Here is a 13772-nt window from a genome sequence, read left to right as displayed (position 1 = left end):
GTGTGTGTGTGTGTGTTGTTCTTCAGGTGTATCTGAGGCTGAGCAACCCTCCAGGTGCTTCAGAGCAGCAGAGGGCACCATCGCGGAGGCTGAGCTCAGTCTGCAGCACCACGGCCCCAACGCAGCCTCTGCTGCAAAATACATCTGATGTCTTCCTGGACTACGTTTAACACACACACTCTCATCCTTTCACTACAACCGCGCGCACACACACACGGCCCCATTTTGAACAGCATTATCCTTTCAAAGTAAATCCCAAATGGTGGCCCTCCTGCAGCTCACACGCTGTACACACGAGCACTCAGCCTCTAACGGCTCGCGGTATCGATCTCTGCGGTAGGTATTTCAGGTGCACGTCTATATAAAGCAGACTCCAGCACTAACGGGCCATCAGATACATCATCACCCATCAGCAGTGGGAGGAGCGTTGGCTCACACTTAGCCTTAGATTACATCTTAAGATGCTTTGGGGACAAATAAAGCCTGAAAGTACATGTACATATATGACGAAGAGGAGACGATGTCTGAGTGAGGAATAAATGAGCAGCGTTCGTTACTGCAGATCACATTTTGTGTAAGAGTTGCTTCACATTGTACAGGATTGGATTTAAGATTTTGGGTGATATAAATGTTTTTTTTTCCCTTTTCTTCTTTATCACTCTCTTGGCAAAAATATTCCCCAAAATAATAAATCCTGAGCTGGTCATTTTCACTGGTTAAGTAAGAGATTGTTGTTTTTTTTTTAAATAGGCCTTTGAACAGTGTCTTTCAAAAGAAACCGATGAGCCATAAAAGCAGCATGCAAGCAGTTATCCAGAAGAGAAATCAACTTAAAGCCATACGTCACGCAAACACTGATTCCCACCTGCGTGCTGTAGCTTCAAATACTGTGAATAACTGGTTTATTGCTGTATAAATATATATCATGGATTATCCCTTTAGCAAAGGCCAAGACTTTAGGACTGACTGTGTGCTTTTTGTTGTCATGTGTATGCAATGTAAATATAATAGAAATGTGCCTTTAGATGTGTTTTTTTTTAACACTGAATGCATTATTTCCTGACTGTTAGTGTGTTAATGTGGGGAAGATGGGCGTAAGAGAAACTCCACACTATGGTTTTGAGATACTTGCAGTTTTGATACAGCTGGTTGACTTGTAATATTAAAGAAAGCACCTGTGATGGTAAAAACATACAGTTCCAGTTTCCTTTGTCAGCTCCTGTATTTAGGTATAAAAAGATCAAATGAATACTGGAGACATTTTTCAATATGTTAGAGGGATTTCTGTTGACAAATTGCACTTAACACGGCCCTTCACTTGCAGATCATCATGAAGGTCTCTCTAGTAAGATACATCGAAAGAGCCCAGGAGTACCTCAAGGATGTGTACAAAGTCCTTTAATCTTTACTTTGTTGCCACATATCTGTAATGCTAAATTCACAGTGTACAAAACAGCTTGTTGGGTGGGGGTGGGGTGTGTGTGGCTGGGTGCTCTGCTGCAGACTGAGCTCCAGAGAGGAGCTAGGTACAATAGGCAGTGTTTTGTACCAACAAGCGTTTAGGCAGCTCCACATGGCTACCACAGGAGATTCAAGGATTTCTCAAACATGCATGAACAGAAGTCTCAAGTAACTAAATACAAATACTCAGTTACCTTACTAAATAGAAATTTTGCTTATTTATACTTAAGTGGATTATTTTGCGGCCAACTTTTTACTTCTACTCTTTACATTTTCATGCAATTATTTGTACTTTCTACTCCTTACAATTTAAAAATGCCATACATGTTTAATTTGTATTATACTTCAGCTTGTTTTCATTCTAGCTTGTCATTGTTCAGAAAAATAGAAATAAATAGAAACCCATTCAATACATGGAGCCCTTGGATGGAGTGAATTTAATTGTAGTTGGATGAGAAGCAAAAATATATTTCTTTCCAACACCCTATTGGATTGGACGCAGTCCATCACACCTGTATGAAACGAATCACGCCACATTCCAGCAGGACATTTCAGACACGTGACCTAGAATGAAAATGTTTGTGGCAGAGATATGTTGATGAAACAGGTAGTCTGGTCACTGAATTCCAAAGTTTTCAACATTAACATTTTAATTTAACATCATACTCATTATTGAGTATAATTTTTATTATTGAAAAGAAAATTGAGGGAGATGGTTGTGCACTATAGACCCCTGTGGTGCAGCCTAAGCTTTTATCCTTAATGGCTTTTCTTTTAAACTTACGTTTACTTTCATACTTTAAGTAGCTTTAAAACCAGTACTTTTATGTTTTTGAGTAAAGACCTTAAGTTGATACTTTTACTTTCAAAAAGCATTTTAAAACCCTAGTATCTATACTTCTACTTAAGTAATGAGTGTGAATAGGTTTGACACCTCTGTGCATAAATGAATCAAAGCAACACTTTGTATGTTTTTGATATTGGAAAAACATAACATGATACAGACCTAAAAAATGTTGGTTTTACATTTACATATGACACAACAGTGATAAAACTTACCAGGGTTTATTAGAAAACATCTAAGGAGGAAGCGTTGAGAAAAAAATCAGTGAGAATTACTTACCTCAAACATATTAAAAAAGGACATTTCAGTCAACTTTAAAGTGTATTTCTACTAAATAGTTTTCAATAATTTCTGGGTGATGATGGTTGTCCTCTGTCCAAGTTCCCACATTTGGTTCTCCTCTCAGTTTTATTATAAGTATGAAAAAAGTGACCAATAAATAAATAAATAAATAAATAAAATAAAGTCCTTGGTAAAAACATGTCAAAGCCTAAAATAAATCAGAGCAGAGATACCATGTTTTGTATTTGCAACTGTTTTTAATTTCATCTTGACCAAGAAAGGACAGGGAGGGTTATAATATTTGCAAACATTTTGCTTCAAAATATTGATTATTATTATTACATTTGACTTTGGGGTAGATGAAGGAGCACAGCTGAGCAGGAGAAGGGATATACATACGTACAGTACAGGTAAGCATAGCACCATTTTACACTGAATACTGGTGTTTTTAGCTTTGTGTTTGTGTACAGAATTATACTAGACTTCTAATAAAACAGTGTTTGAAAAAAAGGAGATGACTGGTGCATCGGACTGTGTGGAAATCAGGGGCGAAGTGGGGGGGGGGGGGGGCTGTCTTATCAATGCCATCCCATATCAAATATCCAGGACTTCACTATTCAACAGCTTTCAAATCCTTTTTTTTTCCCCAAGCAGATGTCAAAACACACATTATTGGAAAACTAAACATCTGTAATGATGCAACATTCAAAAGTTTCTCACAATACAAAACCAGTAAATCAAAACAAAAACAAAAAGATTGTATTTCATATTCTACACGTGGAATCTTGTGGTGCAAATGATTCTCTTCCACATGGCTCCATCCTCTTCCTTCATAATTTAAAGTTACAACATCCATTAGTCTTTAAATCAACCTTTACATTCTTTGGGCTGGGTCATCAGTGGCACAAAATAAATCATTTCAGTACTACTCTTTAGAGGGACACAAAAAACTATAGTCTTTATTTGCTAGTGACAGGTGGAAGACCCTTGCTGTTAAAAACTATCCTACTTCTTATCTGAGGACAACTCAAGAATAAAATTGTTTAATCTGTATTTAGTTTATTTCTTCGTTTTTTTCTGAGGGTTAGTGTTAAATTAGAAGTCTGTCCTCGTTTTTCTTTTCTTAATTATAGCTTGATAGTAAACCAGTGCTCTGCATTGCCCAACATCCATACTCTTCCGGTCACACGTTATCTTTTTTTTTCATATGAAAATATAATGGGTTACAGTGACAGGTACCACACATGCAAAGTCTCTCACACAAGCCGAGCCGTCTCCCACGCAGGCTTACAACAATACACAGCTCTGCAAGAGGAGCACGGTTCTTGAAAATTACATTTTTAGATACTGCAACGCAAGAACTGATTGGCTATCTTCAGGGTGGGGGAAAGCCAATACTGACCCCGCCCCCCGAGCGATACAAGATCAAGGAAAGGAGATGCTATATTCACACACACACAGAGTCGCACACAAACGAGCGCCCACACACGCCATCTTTCCAACACTCAGACAAAACAACACATTCTAAACGCTCCTTTGCCAGCGATTACACTCCTCCACTCCAAGGCTTTTTTTTCAGTTTGATATGGCTTATCACTGTAGTACACACACTGAGCCAAGATCCATTACTGTCTTTACAGATGGACCGCGGCCCAGTCCTGGTTTCAACTGCGGTTTGAGAACTGAGAAATGAGTGAACCGGACTGCATGAGGGTTTTTTTTTTCTGAGGCCAAGAAAGAGGAAGAATGATGAATGACAAGGTAGACCAGGATAGACGTTGGTGGAAATCCAAACTTGCTCTGAGAAGGAGGTCAATAATTAGGTTTTTCTTTTCCTTTCTTTTGTCTTAAAAGCTCTATTTGTTTGTTTTTTTAACCTCATTTCTATGCGCTCATATTTTTTGCTGATGAAGAAAGAAAGGAAGCTTGTTTCTGTTTGTTTTTTAAAATCTAGGTCAAATATTTTCCCCCACTCAGGCACCACGCCCTTCACAACACAAGTTCCTCTGGTCTTTACAGCATCACTGTCTAATCCTTCCTGGTCTGGCTCCAGACTGAGGCAGAAGCAAAAACACTTTCCACATTCCTGAGAGGACAAGTACCATCCAGCAACTTCAAACCTTTTTTTTTACTAAGTCAAACGTTTTAAGACACAAGGGGCAACCAACCAACCAACCACACACACACTACAGATGCACTCATGCTCAGTCATGCACGCAAGGATTGTATTCTCAAAATAGTACACATTAGCCCACAGAATCACACCACAGATTACAAAAACTAGGTTCCAACAGTGATTTTCTTTACACAACCACATTAAGTGCTGAAGTTGTCAGGAGGTTGAGGATATACTGTTTTTTAGGGCTCTCTGACTGTTAAAAAATAATTCCTACTATATACACACGAATGACTTTTTTTTAGGGGTAATATCTGGAAAATATTTACGACTCTGAATAATCTAGATTTTAAAAAAAACATAATTCACTAAGTTATTGGCACTTGGAATCACTAAACCCGTCATACGTAGAGTAATCATCCTGCAAATAATTCAGTTTAACTGTAATCTAGCTTTTTGTCAAACATATTTTTTTATAATTACAAAGTTAAAAAATCCATTTTTGTCCTGGAGACACAGTGTTCAAAAGCAGCTTCCACAAAAACACCCAAGCCCAACCTTTTTTTTTTCTTAAAACACATTGACAGACTTTAAAGCCTCTTTCTGAACTTCTTTTTTAAAGAATGGGAAGGAAAGGGATATTAAAGAGCATCTCACTGCTCTGTCTTTGAACAGAAACCACTTAAAAGTAAAAATTCATTTGTCAAAAGCAACTAATAAAAGCTTACACAGTTATTCTTTCCATGCAATCATATAAAATACTACTGTTCTGTTTTCTGTTAGGCTATACTGAATATTTACAAATTGTCCTTTTTATGATACAGTAAATCTGTACAGTCGGTCCACTTGGAGACACCTTCACACAGAGTCTGTTGCAATAAAGTGTATCTTTTCAGGTCTTTTCAGACCCTGAAGCTCCCTCACGTTTCTGACGGAGACGTTATCCACCCTGAAAGCGCAGTGACGTTAGCTGGCGAGTTCCTCCTGAACTCACAGCCTTTCCTTATTCCTACAACTCATTTCTTTTAGATTAAGGAAGGGGAGGAAATGGTTTTTAGAAGGAAAGATGTTTGTGACAAACCCATCACAAACTTGTGCAGCAGTTGCTTCCACGCTGAAGTCGTGTTCCTCCAGGCTTCACTGCGGTTGGTTAACGCTGTCAGTCCTGTGTGACGATGGGGCTTTCTGCGGTTTCTGAGGCTGTGGTTTCAGCTGCTGCTGGTGCCTCTGATGGTGAGATTGTTGCTGCTGCTGCTGTCGTTGTTGCTGCTGCTGCTGTTGTTGTCGTTGCTGCTGCTGCTGCTGTTGTTGTTGTTGAGGCTGCTGCTGTTGCTGCTGCTGCGGTTGTTGTGGAAGTGTCGCCTGGGTGAACGCTCCCTGCTGCTGGAGAGGGAAAGCTGCCTGCAGAATCAGCTGAGCAGACTGGTTACTATGAAGAAGACGAGTACCCTGGCAGGAAATAAGTGCAATAATTTTAGAAAATGAAGCCAATCTTTCTCTTGTGATTATTTGAAAAGAGCTGAAATTTTTAAACACTCAGGTATGTTCAGAAAAGTCTTCAAATATCAAAGAAAATTGTGATCAGTAGTTCTAATTTTTTTATAATTGTTCTCTGTTTTATGAAATAAAACACAGATCAAAGAATTTCAACTTGTCACATATTCTTACCTGTAAGAATTGCTGTTGCTGCTGCTGCCCCTGCTGGCTGCTCTGTGCAACTACAGCTGTTTGGTTTTGGCCGTCTGGCTGACCTTGAGCTGGTTGGGCTGGTTGAAGAGTCAAAGTCTGGGTCTGCCCACTTTGCTGCAATGAAAAAGACAAAGAAAATATATTCTATTGGATTTTAAATGGACTCTAATAACATTTTCAGATCTATGATGAAACTCTGCTTAACATTATCATTATCTTACAATGAACCTGAAATTTTACCATAAAAACGTACAAACAAACAAACATACAAACAAACAAACATTAAAGATTAGCTTTTCTTCAGTGTTTTCACTCAATTTCAGGGACTTTAGTAAGGGTTTTTCCCATTATTTGCCTCAAATGTCTGGTATTCAACATCTAAACTTGACGTTTGTGTTCTATGTAAGTGTCTAATTGAGAAGCTCGAAGCGCTTGTTATTGTTGGTCCTAACGTTTATAGGAAATTGATTGCTCACAATTAAGTGTACTGTAGAGATTTTGTAAAATAAATGATCGCATTTATTTATGGATCAAATCAAAATTCACTGACTCACGTAACATTGTGTGTCCATTCACTTTGCACTGGAAGAATATTTTACCGAAAATAAAGAGATCCTTGCTAAAATAATATCCTTATAACATTGTTATAAGAGGTGTAGGTGTACTCCTACAATTATAACTGTATGTTTATCTGCTGTAAACTTACTTGCTGCCCTCCAAAGGGGTTGTATGCAGTCACCACCTGCCCCATGAACATAGAAGTGGGCACCATGACAGCGCTGCATGCATGCATTGGAGTTGTCACAAGTTTGGTCACCAGCTGCTGTCCTGCAGGAAACCTAGAAAGGATAAAATAAAAAATATATATATTATAATACTATTAAAGTATTGATTTTTTTGTGAGGATTAATAAAAACATTTACTTGGATTCATGCAAGAATTGCAGCAACTAAAGAACAACATTTCACTAGAATTTACAGCTCGACTGTCCTTTTCTTACCGGATTTGTCGGTCCTGTGTGAAGGTGGCCACAGTTGTGCCTTGCTGCGTGTTGTTCTGAGGCAGGCTGGTGCTGATCTGCAGCACATTGGGCTGTCCAGGTTGGGAAATCATCATGGTGTTGTACAGTGGGGCAGATACAGATCCTGGAGCCTGAGACTGAGCCTGGGCTGGCTGCTGCGGCTGACGCTGAGGCTTCAAAAAAGGTCAACAGAGTGCAACTTTATATTGGTTTATTTAAAATAAATTACATTTTCTTGAAACTGTGCATATGCTCAAAACTAAATAAATAACAAACGTCTCATAGGAGTCAAAGTACAGAAACATGAAGTTGTTTTAGTTTTAATCTGAACTTCAACAACCACAAGACAAGATTTGTGTTAAGCGAATGTGTCCCACCTGTGTGAGTGTGTTGGTCTGCTGCTGCAGGTTCTGCTGAGGAGGAGCAGCCTGCTGCTGAATAGTGAGCTGCTGAGTTCCTGAATGAACAGGGTTGATGGCGGTTTGCTGCAGCTGACCAGTCAAAGTAGCCGCTTGCTGGACAGAGCCCACCTGAGGGAGCTGAACGTTCATCGCTCCACCCTGCTGCTGCATCAACATCTGCTGGAGTTATCATACATCAGACGACAGGGGTTAAAGTATCTAGATTTACATTTGATTTTTCTTTTCTTTTGTTGTTTCTATTGCAAAATGTTTATAGAAATAAACGAACAATCCAGTGAAAGAAAATGTCTCTACAGGGTACAGAGATAGTCTGTTATTGCCATTTCAATAGCAGATAAATAATGCATAATGTAGTTCTCATCTAGGTCAGGCAAAATTAAATATGAGCAAAAATGCAAAATCAAAGCAAGCTGGCATTTGTTAAAAGACTGTTTAGTTGTGTTAAAACACAATTTTAACTACATTTGCATGTAGTGTTCACAACTGTATTATCTTGAACTTCTTGAACTGTAAAATTAATTTGCACTTATTTTTGAACATGAGTTATCTTTATACAATAAGGACTTGCAGCAGGATAATCTTGACTAAAACTGACAATGATATCATAAAGAAAGGCTCATTTATTTTATATAATGCTTGTACTACCTGTAGCCCTTGTCCCTGGACCCTCTGCAGCTGCTCTTGGATGTGTCTCAACTCCTCCTGCTGTCTCTGGATGTTTGCCTGGATCCTTCTGGTCCTCTCCTCCAGCTGCTCTTTAAGGTGCTGCATGGCGTTTACTTGTGCCGAAAACTCCATCACCGGCTCAAGGACAGACACAAAGGGAGAAAATTCACACTGTGTGCCTTTATGTTAACATGTTAACCATGTACATCAGGAAACCTCAAACATTTTTAATACTGAATACATCAGTTAGTCCAAATAACTATGTTTATCTGATCTTTTTTGGCTCCAGCTTTGAAGTAGTAGCTTTGGTAGCTCAGTATAGGCTCTTGGATTACAAAAGGGGCTGTGATTTGTCAATACATATAACTTTCTTGATTGGCCAAACAAGCTGATCCAATTTGTGTGATTAAAACTGTATTAATGTTGCTGAAGTAGAAGATATCTAACTGTCACCATTGTCTGCTCTTCTTCTTTGAAAGTGAGCAGCATGAATTGGTCAGTTTATTGGCTCCTGTAACTGCTGAATGTTTGTAGTGTTCATTCAAACACCGCTTTAAAAACTAAAGATCTAAAACATACAGCTCCCACTATGATGGTTTAGTGTTACATGATCTCAGGGTCCCACTGGCAGTGTGAAAACAAACAAGTAGGTCCCTGTAACCCACAGCGAGGACTTCTAATCATTAGGTCCAAACACACCTGCAGTGAGCTGAAATGATGCAGAAGAAGTTAAACAATTCTCACCTGCACATTTGTCTGAAGCGGCTGTGGCGGTGGTTGTTGTTGTTGTTGTTGTTGTTGTTGTTGCTGTTGTTGTTGCTGCTGCTGCTGATTGATCATCCCAGGATTTAAACTCTGTCCTGTGGTCTGAGAGCTCATAGACTGCAATATCATAAAGGTTCAGTTAGGGAAAAAATAAATAAAAGAAATTATATACATAAGAACATCTTTAAATAAACTGTCAGAATTTAGTCTTTCCATAAACATCCTTGATACAGTTTCAAATAATATCATCCAAAAAATCTTGGCACAAACTCTTTCTCACATTGATGAAACGTAGTAAAATTAGAAGTAATTGTCTGCTATGTATCATTTTCAGCCAATCTCAACTTACCTGACTGCTGATTGATGAGCGCCGCTGTGATGTCATCTCCATGGTGGAAGCTAGTGACTGTCGAGGAGGCGTGGCCATCTCCATGTGTAGTTTGGGGGCTGTTGCTGCTGAGACAGAATTGATGATGAACAACAGTCAAACTCTGTTGACTCCAACTAAACTTCACACAACAGACAGACTAGCCTAGCCTAATTCACACAACATGTGGACAATAAACGCAACTACATTTGTACTTACAAGTGCAAGTGTTGTCAGAGACGTGCGATGAGGATTTGCGGGAACTTCGTGATGACGTCGAGGGAGTTCGGCTGCGGTCAAACCTTTCCAGAGCCTCTTTCAGACTGGACGTATTGAGCTGCGACTCTGAGCCAGAATCCTGACTCTAGAAAAGAAAAAAAAAGTCATTTTATTTTTACTGGATGCAGAGAAAAATAACAGGCCTGATGTGTAAGAAAGGAAAGCGTGATTTCTGACCAAAGCGGTTGACAAAAGGTTCATGTTTGCTGCAGTAAAGTACTTCACATTCTCAGTAAACTTTACTGAACAGTACACGTTTCATAAATTATAAAAAATAATTTTATTTATACACAGTGTGTTCATGCATACATGTTAAAGAGTGGCCAGCTTCGATAAGCATCTTTGAAAGTAAACTCATTCTTTTAGACTGGATCAGGATCATAATGTATTTCCAGGACTACAAAAATATTTTTACATCTCAACGAATGCATTCATGCACTGGTGCAAAATATTTGGACCAGCTGCTGCGCTGTAGGTAGAGTCTCAAAGATTTAAGTACTGCTAAAGCTACTGGTCTATTGAAATTGAAGGATGATTTAATATCAAAATAAACCAGCTTAATAAAGACTGTGACAAGTGAGTCACTGTATGTCTGTATAAGACACATCAGGCCACTGGGTGGCGCCGTTTGTAAAGTACATTGAACTTCAATCCACTTTTTTAAAAGTTTTTCCATACAAGGCTGGTGATTGTTGATTCAGTGACATTATATCACTTTGTGCCCATCAGGACAAAAACATTTACGCAAGTAATACATCAGGAGTTTAATTTTTGGCTAGTAAACAGAGGGGGCTAGGACTTTATTACTATGTATGTCAAGACTTTTAGTCATATAGTTGATTAGGGTCTAACCAAAGTTACTGTAGACTGAAGCAACAAATTCAACTTCACACTTATTTGTTTACATTTAGTTCACACACTGGACTGTTTGTGCCTTTTTAATGAACTAGATTGTATGAAATGAATAACCCACTTCTAGAGGCTGTGTGTTACCTTATCATTGGGGGCCTCTGGATTAGACTCTTCAATGCCCAACTCTCTGCGTTGTTCTGCTCTAACCTCTGCATAGCTGTTTTACACAACAGAAACATGTATTTTAGGAACAATTAGAAGCAAAGAGCTAACTTGTATAAAAGAAGAGAGGTGGTGCAAAAAAACAAGAAAAATGAAAGCTTTCAGATGTGATGTTGTTGAACTGATTGTACCTGACTACTGTGTGTGTGCAAACAATAAACTCAGGCCGCGAGTTCCACTGATGATAGGTGATGTAGTAGTGTGTCTGCAGCCAGATCCACTGTTGACCTTTAGTCAGGAAACGATAGTAACAGGACTTCCCTTTCCCATACTGCATCACTGGGAAGGACAAGGGTGGAGACAGTAAGGATTTTACAAGCAGAAAAATATGACTTTAAATAGACGTGAATTAAAGAGAACATGTAAGAGCCTCACAGTGTTCGTGACATTTGGCCAGAGTCTCCAGGTCATCCACGTGGTAATAGTCATACCCTGATGTTCCCAGAACCTCAAAAGGCAGGTAGCCTATTATTGGTGGAGCTCTGAAAAAAATTAATAAGAACAATAGGTCACTGCTGTGAATGGTGCATTTTTATATAGTTTTACCTAGCCTGCATCTCACTACTTCAGGTCTAATAGTTTCTCTCGAATCCTCCAGAGTGCAGAGTAAAACCATCTAAACTCACATTGGTTTTCATTGTATCTGAGCTCAGAATTTTCTCTTGAAAGTAAAGGGTCTTTTTAACTTACTATTTAACATAAAACAATGTAGACAAAAAAAGTGTGTGACCATCAGTTGCTTCAGTACGAAGAGTTCAGGATTTATTTAAATATGATTAATAGTTTTTGCACAGAGACTAGTGAGGTGCCCAATCCATTTTTCCCTAATCAGAGTAGAAAGAAACTGTTGGACTCAGATGAGGAAAAAAAATCTGAGCAGGTAGAAATAGAAAGTAGGAAAGTTGTTGCAACAGGTTTCACAGGTTTAGGCAGAATAAAATGTTGTGTTGCAACAGGGGGCTGTTGCTGGACAAAACAGTGAATAAAGCAGTGGTCAGTGACCTGAAGCACCATGACCTCTGCAGTCCTGCCTGTGGTGAAGTTTTGAACCAGAATGAGGTCGACTTGTTTGCCAGTTTGGTGAGATGGATGGCGGCAAATCATTTTCAGGTCAAAAGAGCAGATCAGAAGAAGAATTTCAGCACAGCTCTGACTGTCTAAGTCAGTTTCAAATATTCTATTATACACCCCTCTAAAAAAATAAAATAAAACCTTTCAGGCCCACACTTGACTCAATAAGACTTAAAGTGAATCAAGTTTAACTGAAACTGCCCAAAAAAGATACAAATAAGTGAAGATTTACATAATTTGTTTAGTCATAATGTCAAAAAACTTATTTTGGGTGATTCGACTGTAACTGGTCATGACTGAGAGCGTTCACATGTGGCAGTTTAAATGTGCATCACAAAACATTTTGTAATCTGATGTTAATTATCTGTTCTGTATGACGATACACACAGCCACATTACACAGAGATCCGTCAGTGGGACACAAACAGGAAATCAGCAAAACAGCTGAAGTATCTGTAATAATGGCAAAACATTCTGACATCTAGACAATAACATGGTTCAGAGCCTTCTGAGTCGCATTTATGAAGAATTATCGCTTGATGAGCCCAATTACCTAACAGACCCAATTAGGGGGTAATAAGACATTTTTTTAAAGAACAATCCAAAGAGAACTGCACTTTGCTGACCGAATCAAACAGACCACAAAAAATGCATGCTTTAACCACTCGATGTTGATGCAATGTGAGAGTCATATGACTTAACATTCTTGTTTGTGTGGAACATCAAGACAAAAGAGGATTTGTATAGTAAAGATAAAAATTAAGGCATATGAGTCATTCACAATAAAAGCTGTCAGTGGCATACATATCCATATTGGTTAATGCAACGTTACAGTCACTGCTGAACATAAAATGTAGATCCAAACACTCTTATATCTAAAATATCTTTAGACAAAATGTGTGTTGAGCTTTAACCTACCTTCCATAGAGTTCAGAAAACAAATCTATTTGTAGCTCAAGGAGCAAAGCACTGTTTAAGTTTGACTATTTGAATGCTTACCTATGGTCTAAGAAGAGAAATTTCCACTCTAGACTGTGCCTTGAGGTAAATTCTTCATTTGGCTCTTCTACTGTACACATTTCCTACAAACACAAAAGTAAACGTGCATCTTTGAGAGCAGGTTCTTTGAAGGAAAAAGACATAATTGTGACTTTAGTAAAAGTGTTTAGACAGTACCTTGATAAACTGAGGTTTGGCCAATCGAACTGTGGCTACAAAGCACACCTGGTCATCAAAGGCAGGCTGCAGCGATCGCTGTAACACCCCCGCCAGACCATTCCTTGCAACGTTGGGAACTGCACAACACAGAACAGTTGTTTGTTTTGTGATTAAAGGAAAATATGACGTGGCTCTGGGCTCTTCTGAATTTAGAGCAAGGAAGGACTTCTGCCAACACAACTTGGAGCTTCAAAGAATATTGATTTGATGTATTTATTTAACAGGAAAAGATTATTAAAAATCAAGCCTGACTCAGCATTATTGCTGTTTTACAGCAGGTTCCTGTTCTGCAGCACATAAAACACTCAGAATTACAGCATCACAATCACATCATTATATGCCATAGACACAAAGACAAACAAGCATACCAAATTTCAAAAAGGCAGCATTTGCAAAATAGGACATCTAAATATGAGCACAACAAAAAGTGTCCAGCAGATGGCAGACAAGATTCTTCTTAATGGGCTGTAGTTTTGAAATGGACTTTATGTTTTGAGG

At 38.6% G+C, this 13772-nt stretch overlaps 2 protein-coding genes across 9 annotated transcripts in view; one reads left to right on the top strand and one right to left on the bottom strand.

The window, feature by feature from the left end:
• kitb (KIT proto-oncogene, receptor tyrosine kinase b) overlaps positions 1-1192 on the top strand; it is a gene marked incomplete at its 5' end in the record, with an annotated part of 15952 nt that extends 14760 nt beyond the window's left edge. For both annotated transcript variants that reach the window (XM_014004886.1, XM_014004885.1), the window contains 1 exon segment: positions 27-1192. In XM_014004886.1, coding sequence (XP_013860340.1) covers positions 27-170 — 144 coding nt within the window.
• Positions 1193-3222: 2030 nt separating this feature from the next.
• The window catches only part of clockb (clock circadian regulator b), a 21969-nt gene continuing 11419 nt past the window's right edge, over positions 3223-13772 (bottom strand). For 4 of the 7 annotated variants that reach the window (XM_014004878.1, XM_014004884.1, XM_014004880.1 and 1 more), the window contains exons 11-24: positions 13233-13351; positions 13056-13138; positions 11362-11468; positions 11118-11265; positions 10906-10981; positions 9853-9997; positions 9616-9722; positions 9246-9383; positions 8481-8639; positions 7791-7994; positions 7393-7586; positions 7099-7231; positions 6372-6506; positions 3223-6152 (exon numbers count right to left, since the gene is read on the bottom strand). In XM_014004878.1, the coding sequence (XP_013860332.1) occupies positions 5841-6152; positions 6372-6506; positions 7099-7231; positions 7393-7586; positions 7791-7994; positions 8481-8639; positions 9246-9383; positions 9616-9722; positions 9853-9997; positions 10906-10981; positions 11118-11265; positions 11362-11468; positions 13056-13138; positions 13233-13351 (2060 nt within the window). In that variant the 3' untranslated portion in view covers positions 3223-5840. The remainder of the gene's footprint in view (positions 6153-6371; positions 6507-7098; positions 7232-7392; positions 7587-7790; positions 7995-8480; positions 8640-9245; positions 9384-9615; positions 9723-9852; positions 9998-10905; positions 10982-11117; positions 11266-11361; positions 11469-13055; positions 13139-13232; positions 13352-13772) is intronic. The other 3 variants (XM_014004882.1, XM_014004881.1, XM_014004883.1) reach the window with 3 other exon arrangements.

This window comes from Austrofundulus limnaeus, unplaced genomic scaffold (assembly GCF_001266775.1).
Source record: "Austrofundulus limnaeus strain Quisiro unplaced genomic scaffold, Austrofundulus_limnaeus-1.0 Scaffold27, whole genome shotgun sequence".
NCBI lineage: Eukaryota > Metazoa > Chordata > Actinopteri > Cyprinodontiformes > Rivulidae > Austrofundulus > Austrofundulus limnaeus.
Note: the sequence above shows the minus strand (reverse complement) of the source record. Positions and strands in the feature narration are given on the sequence as shown.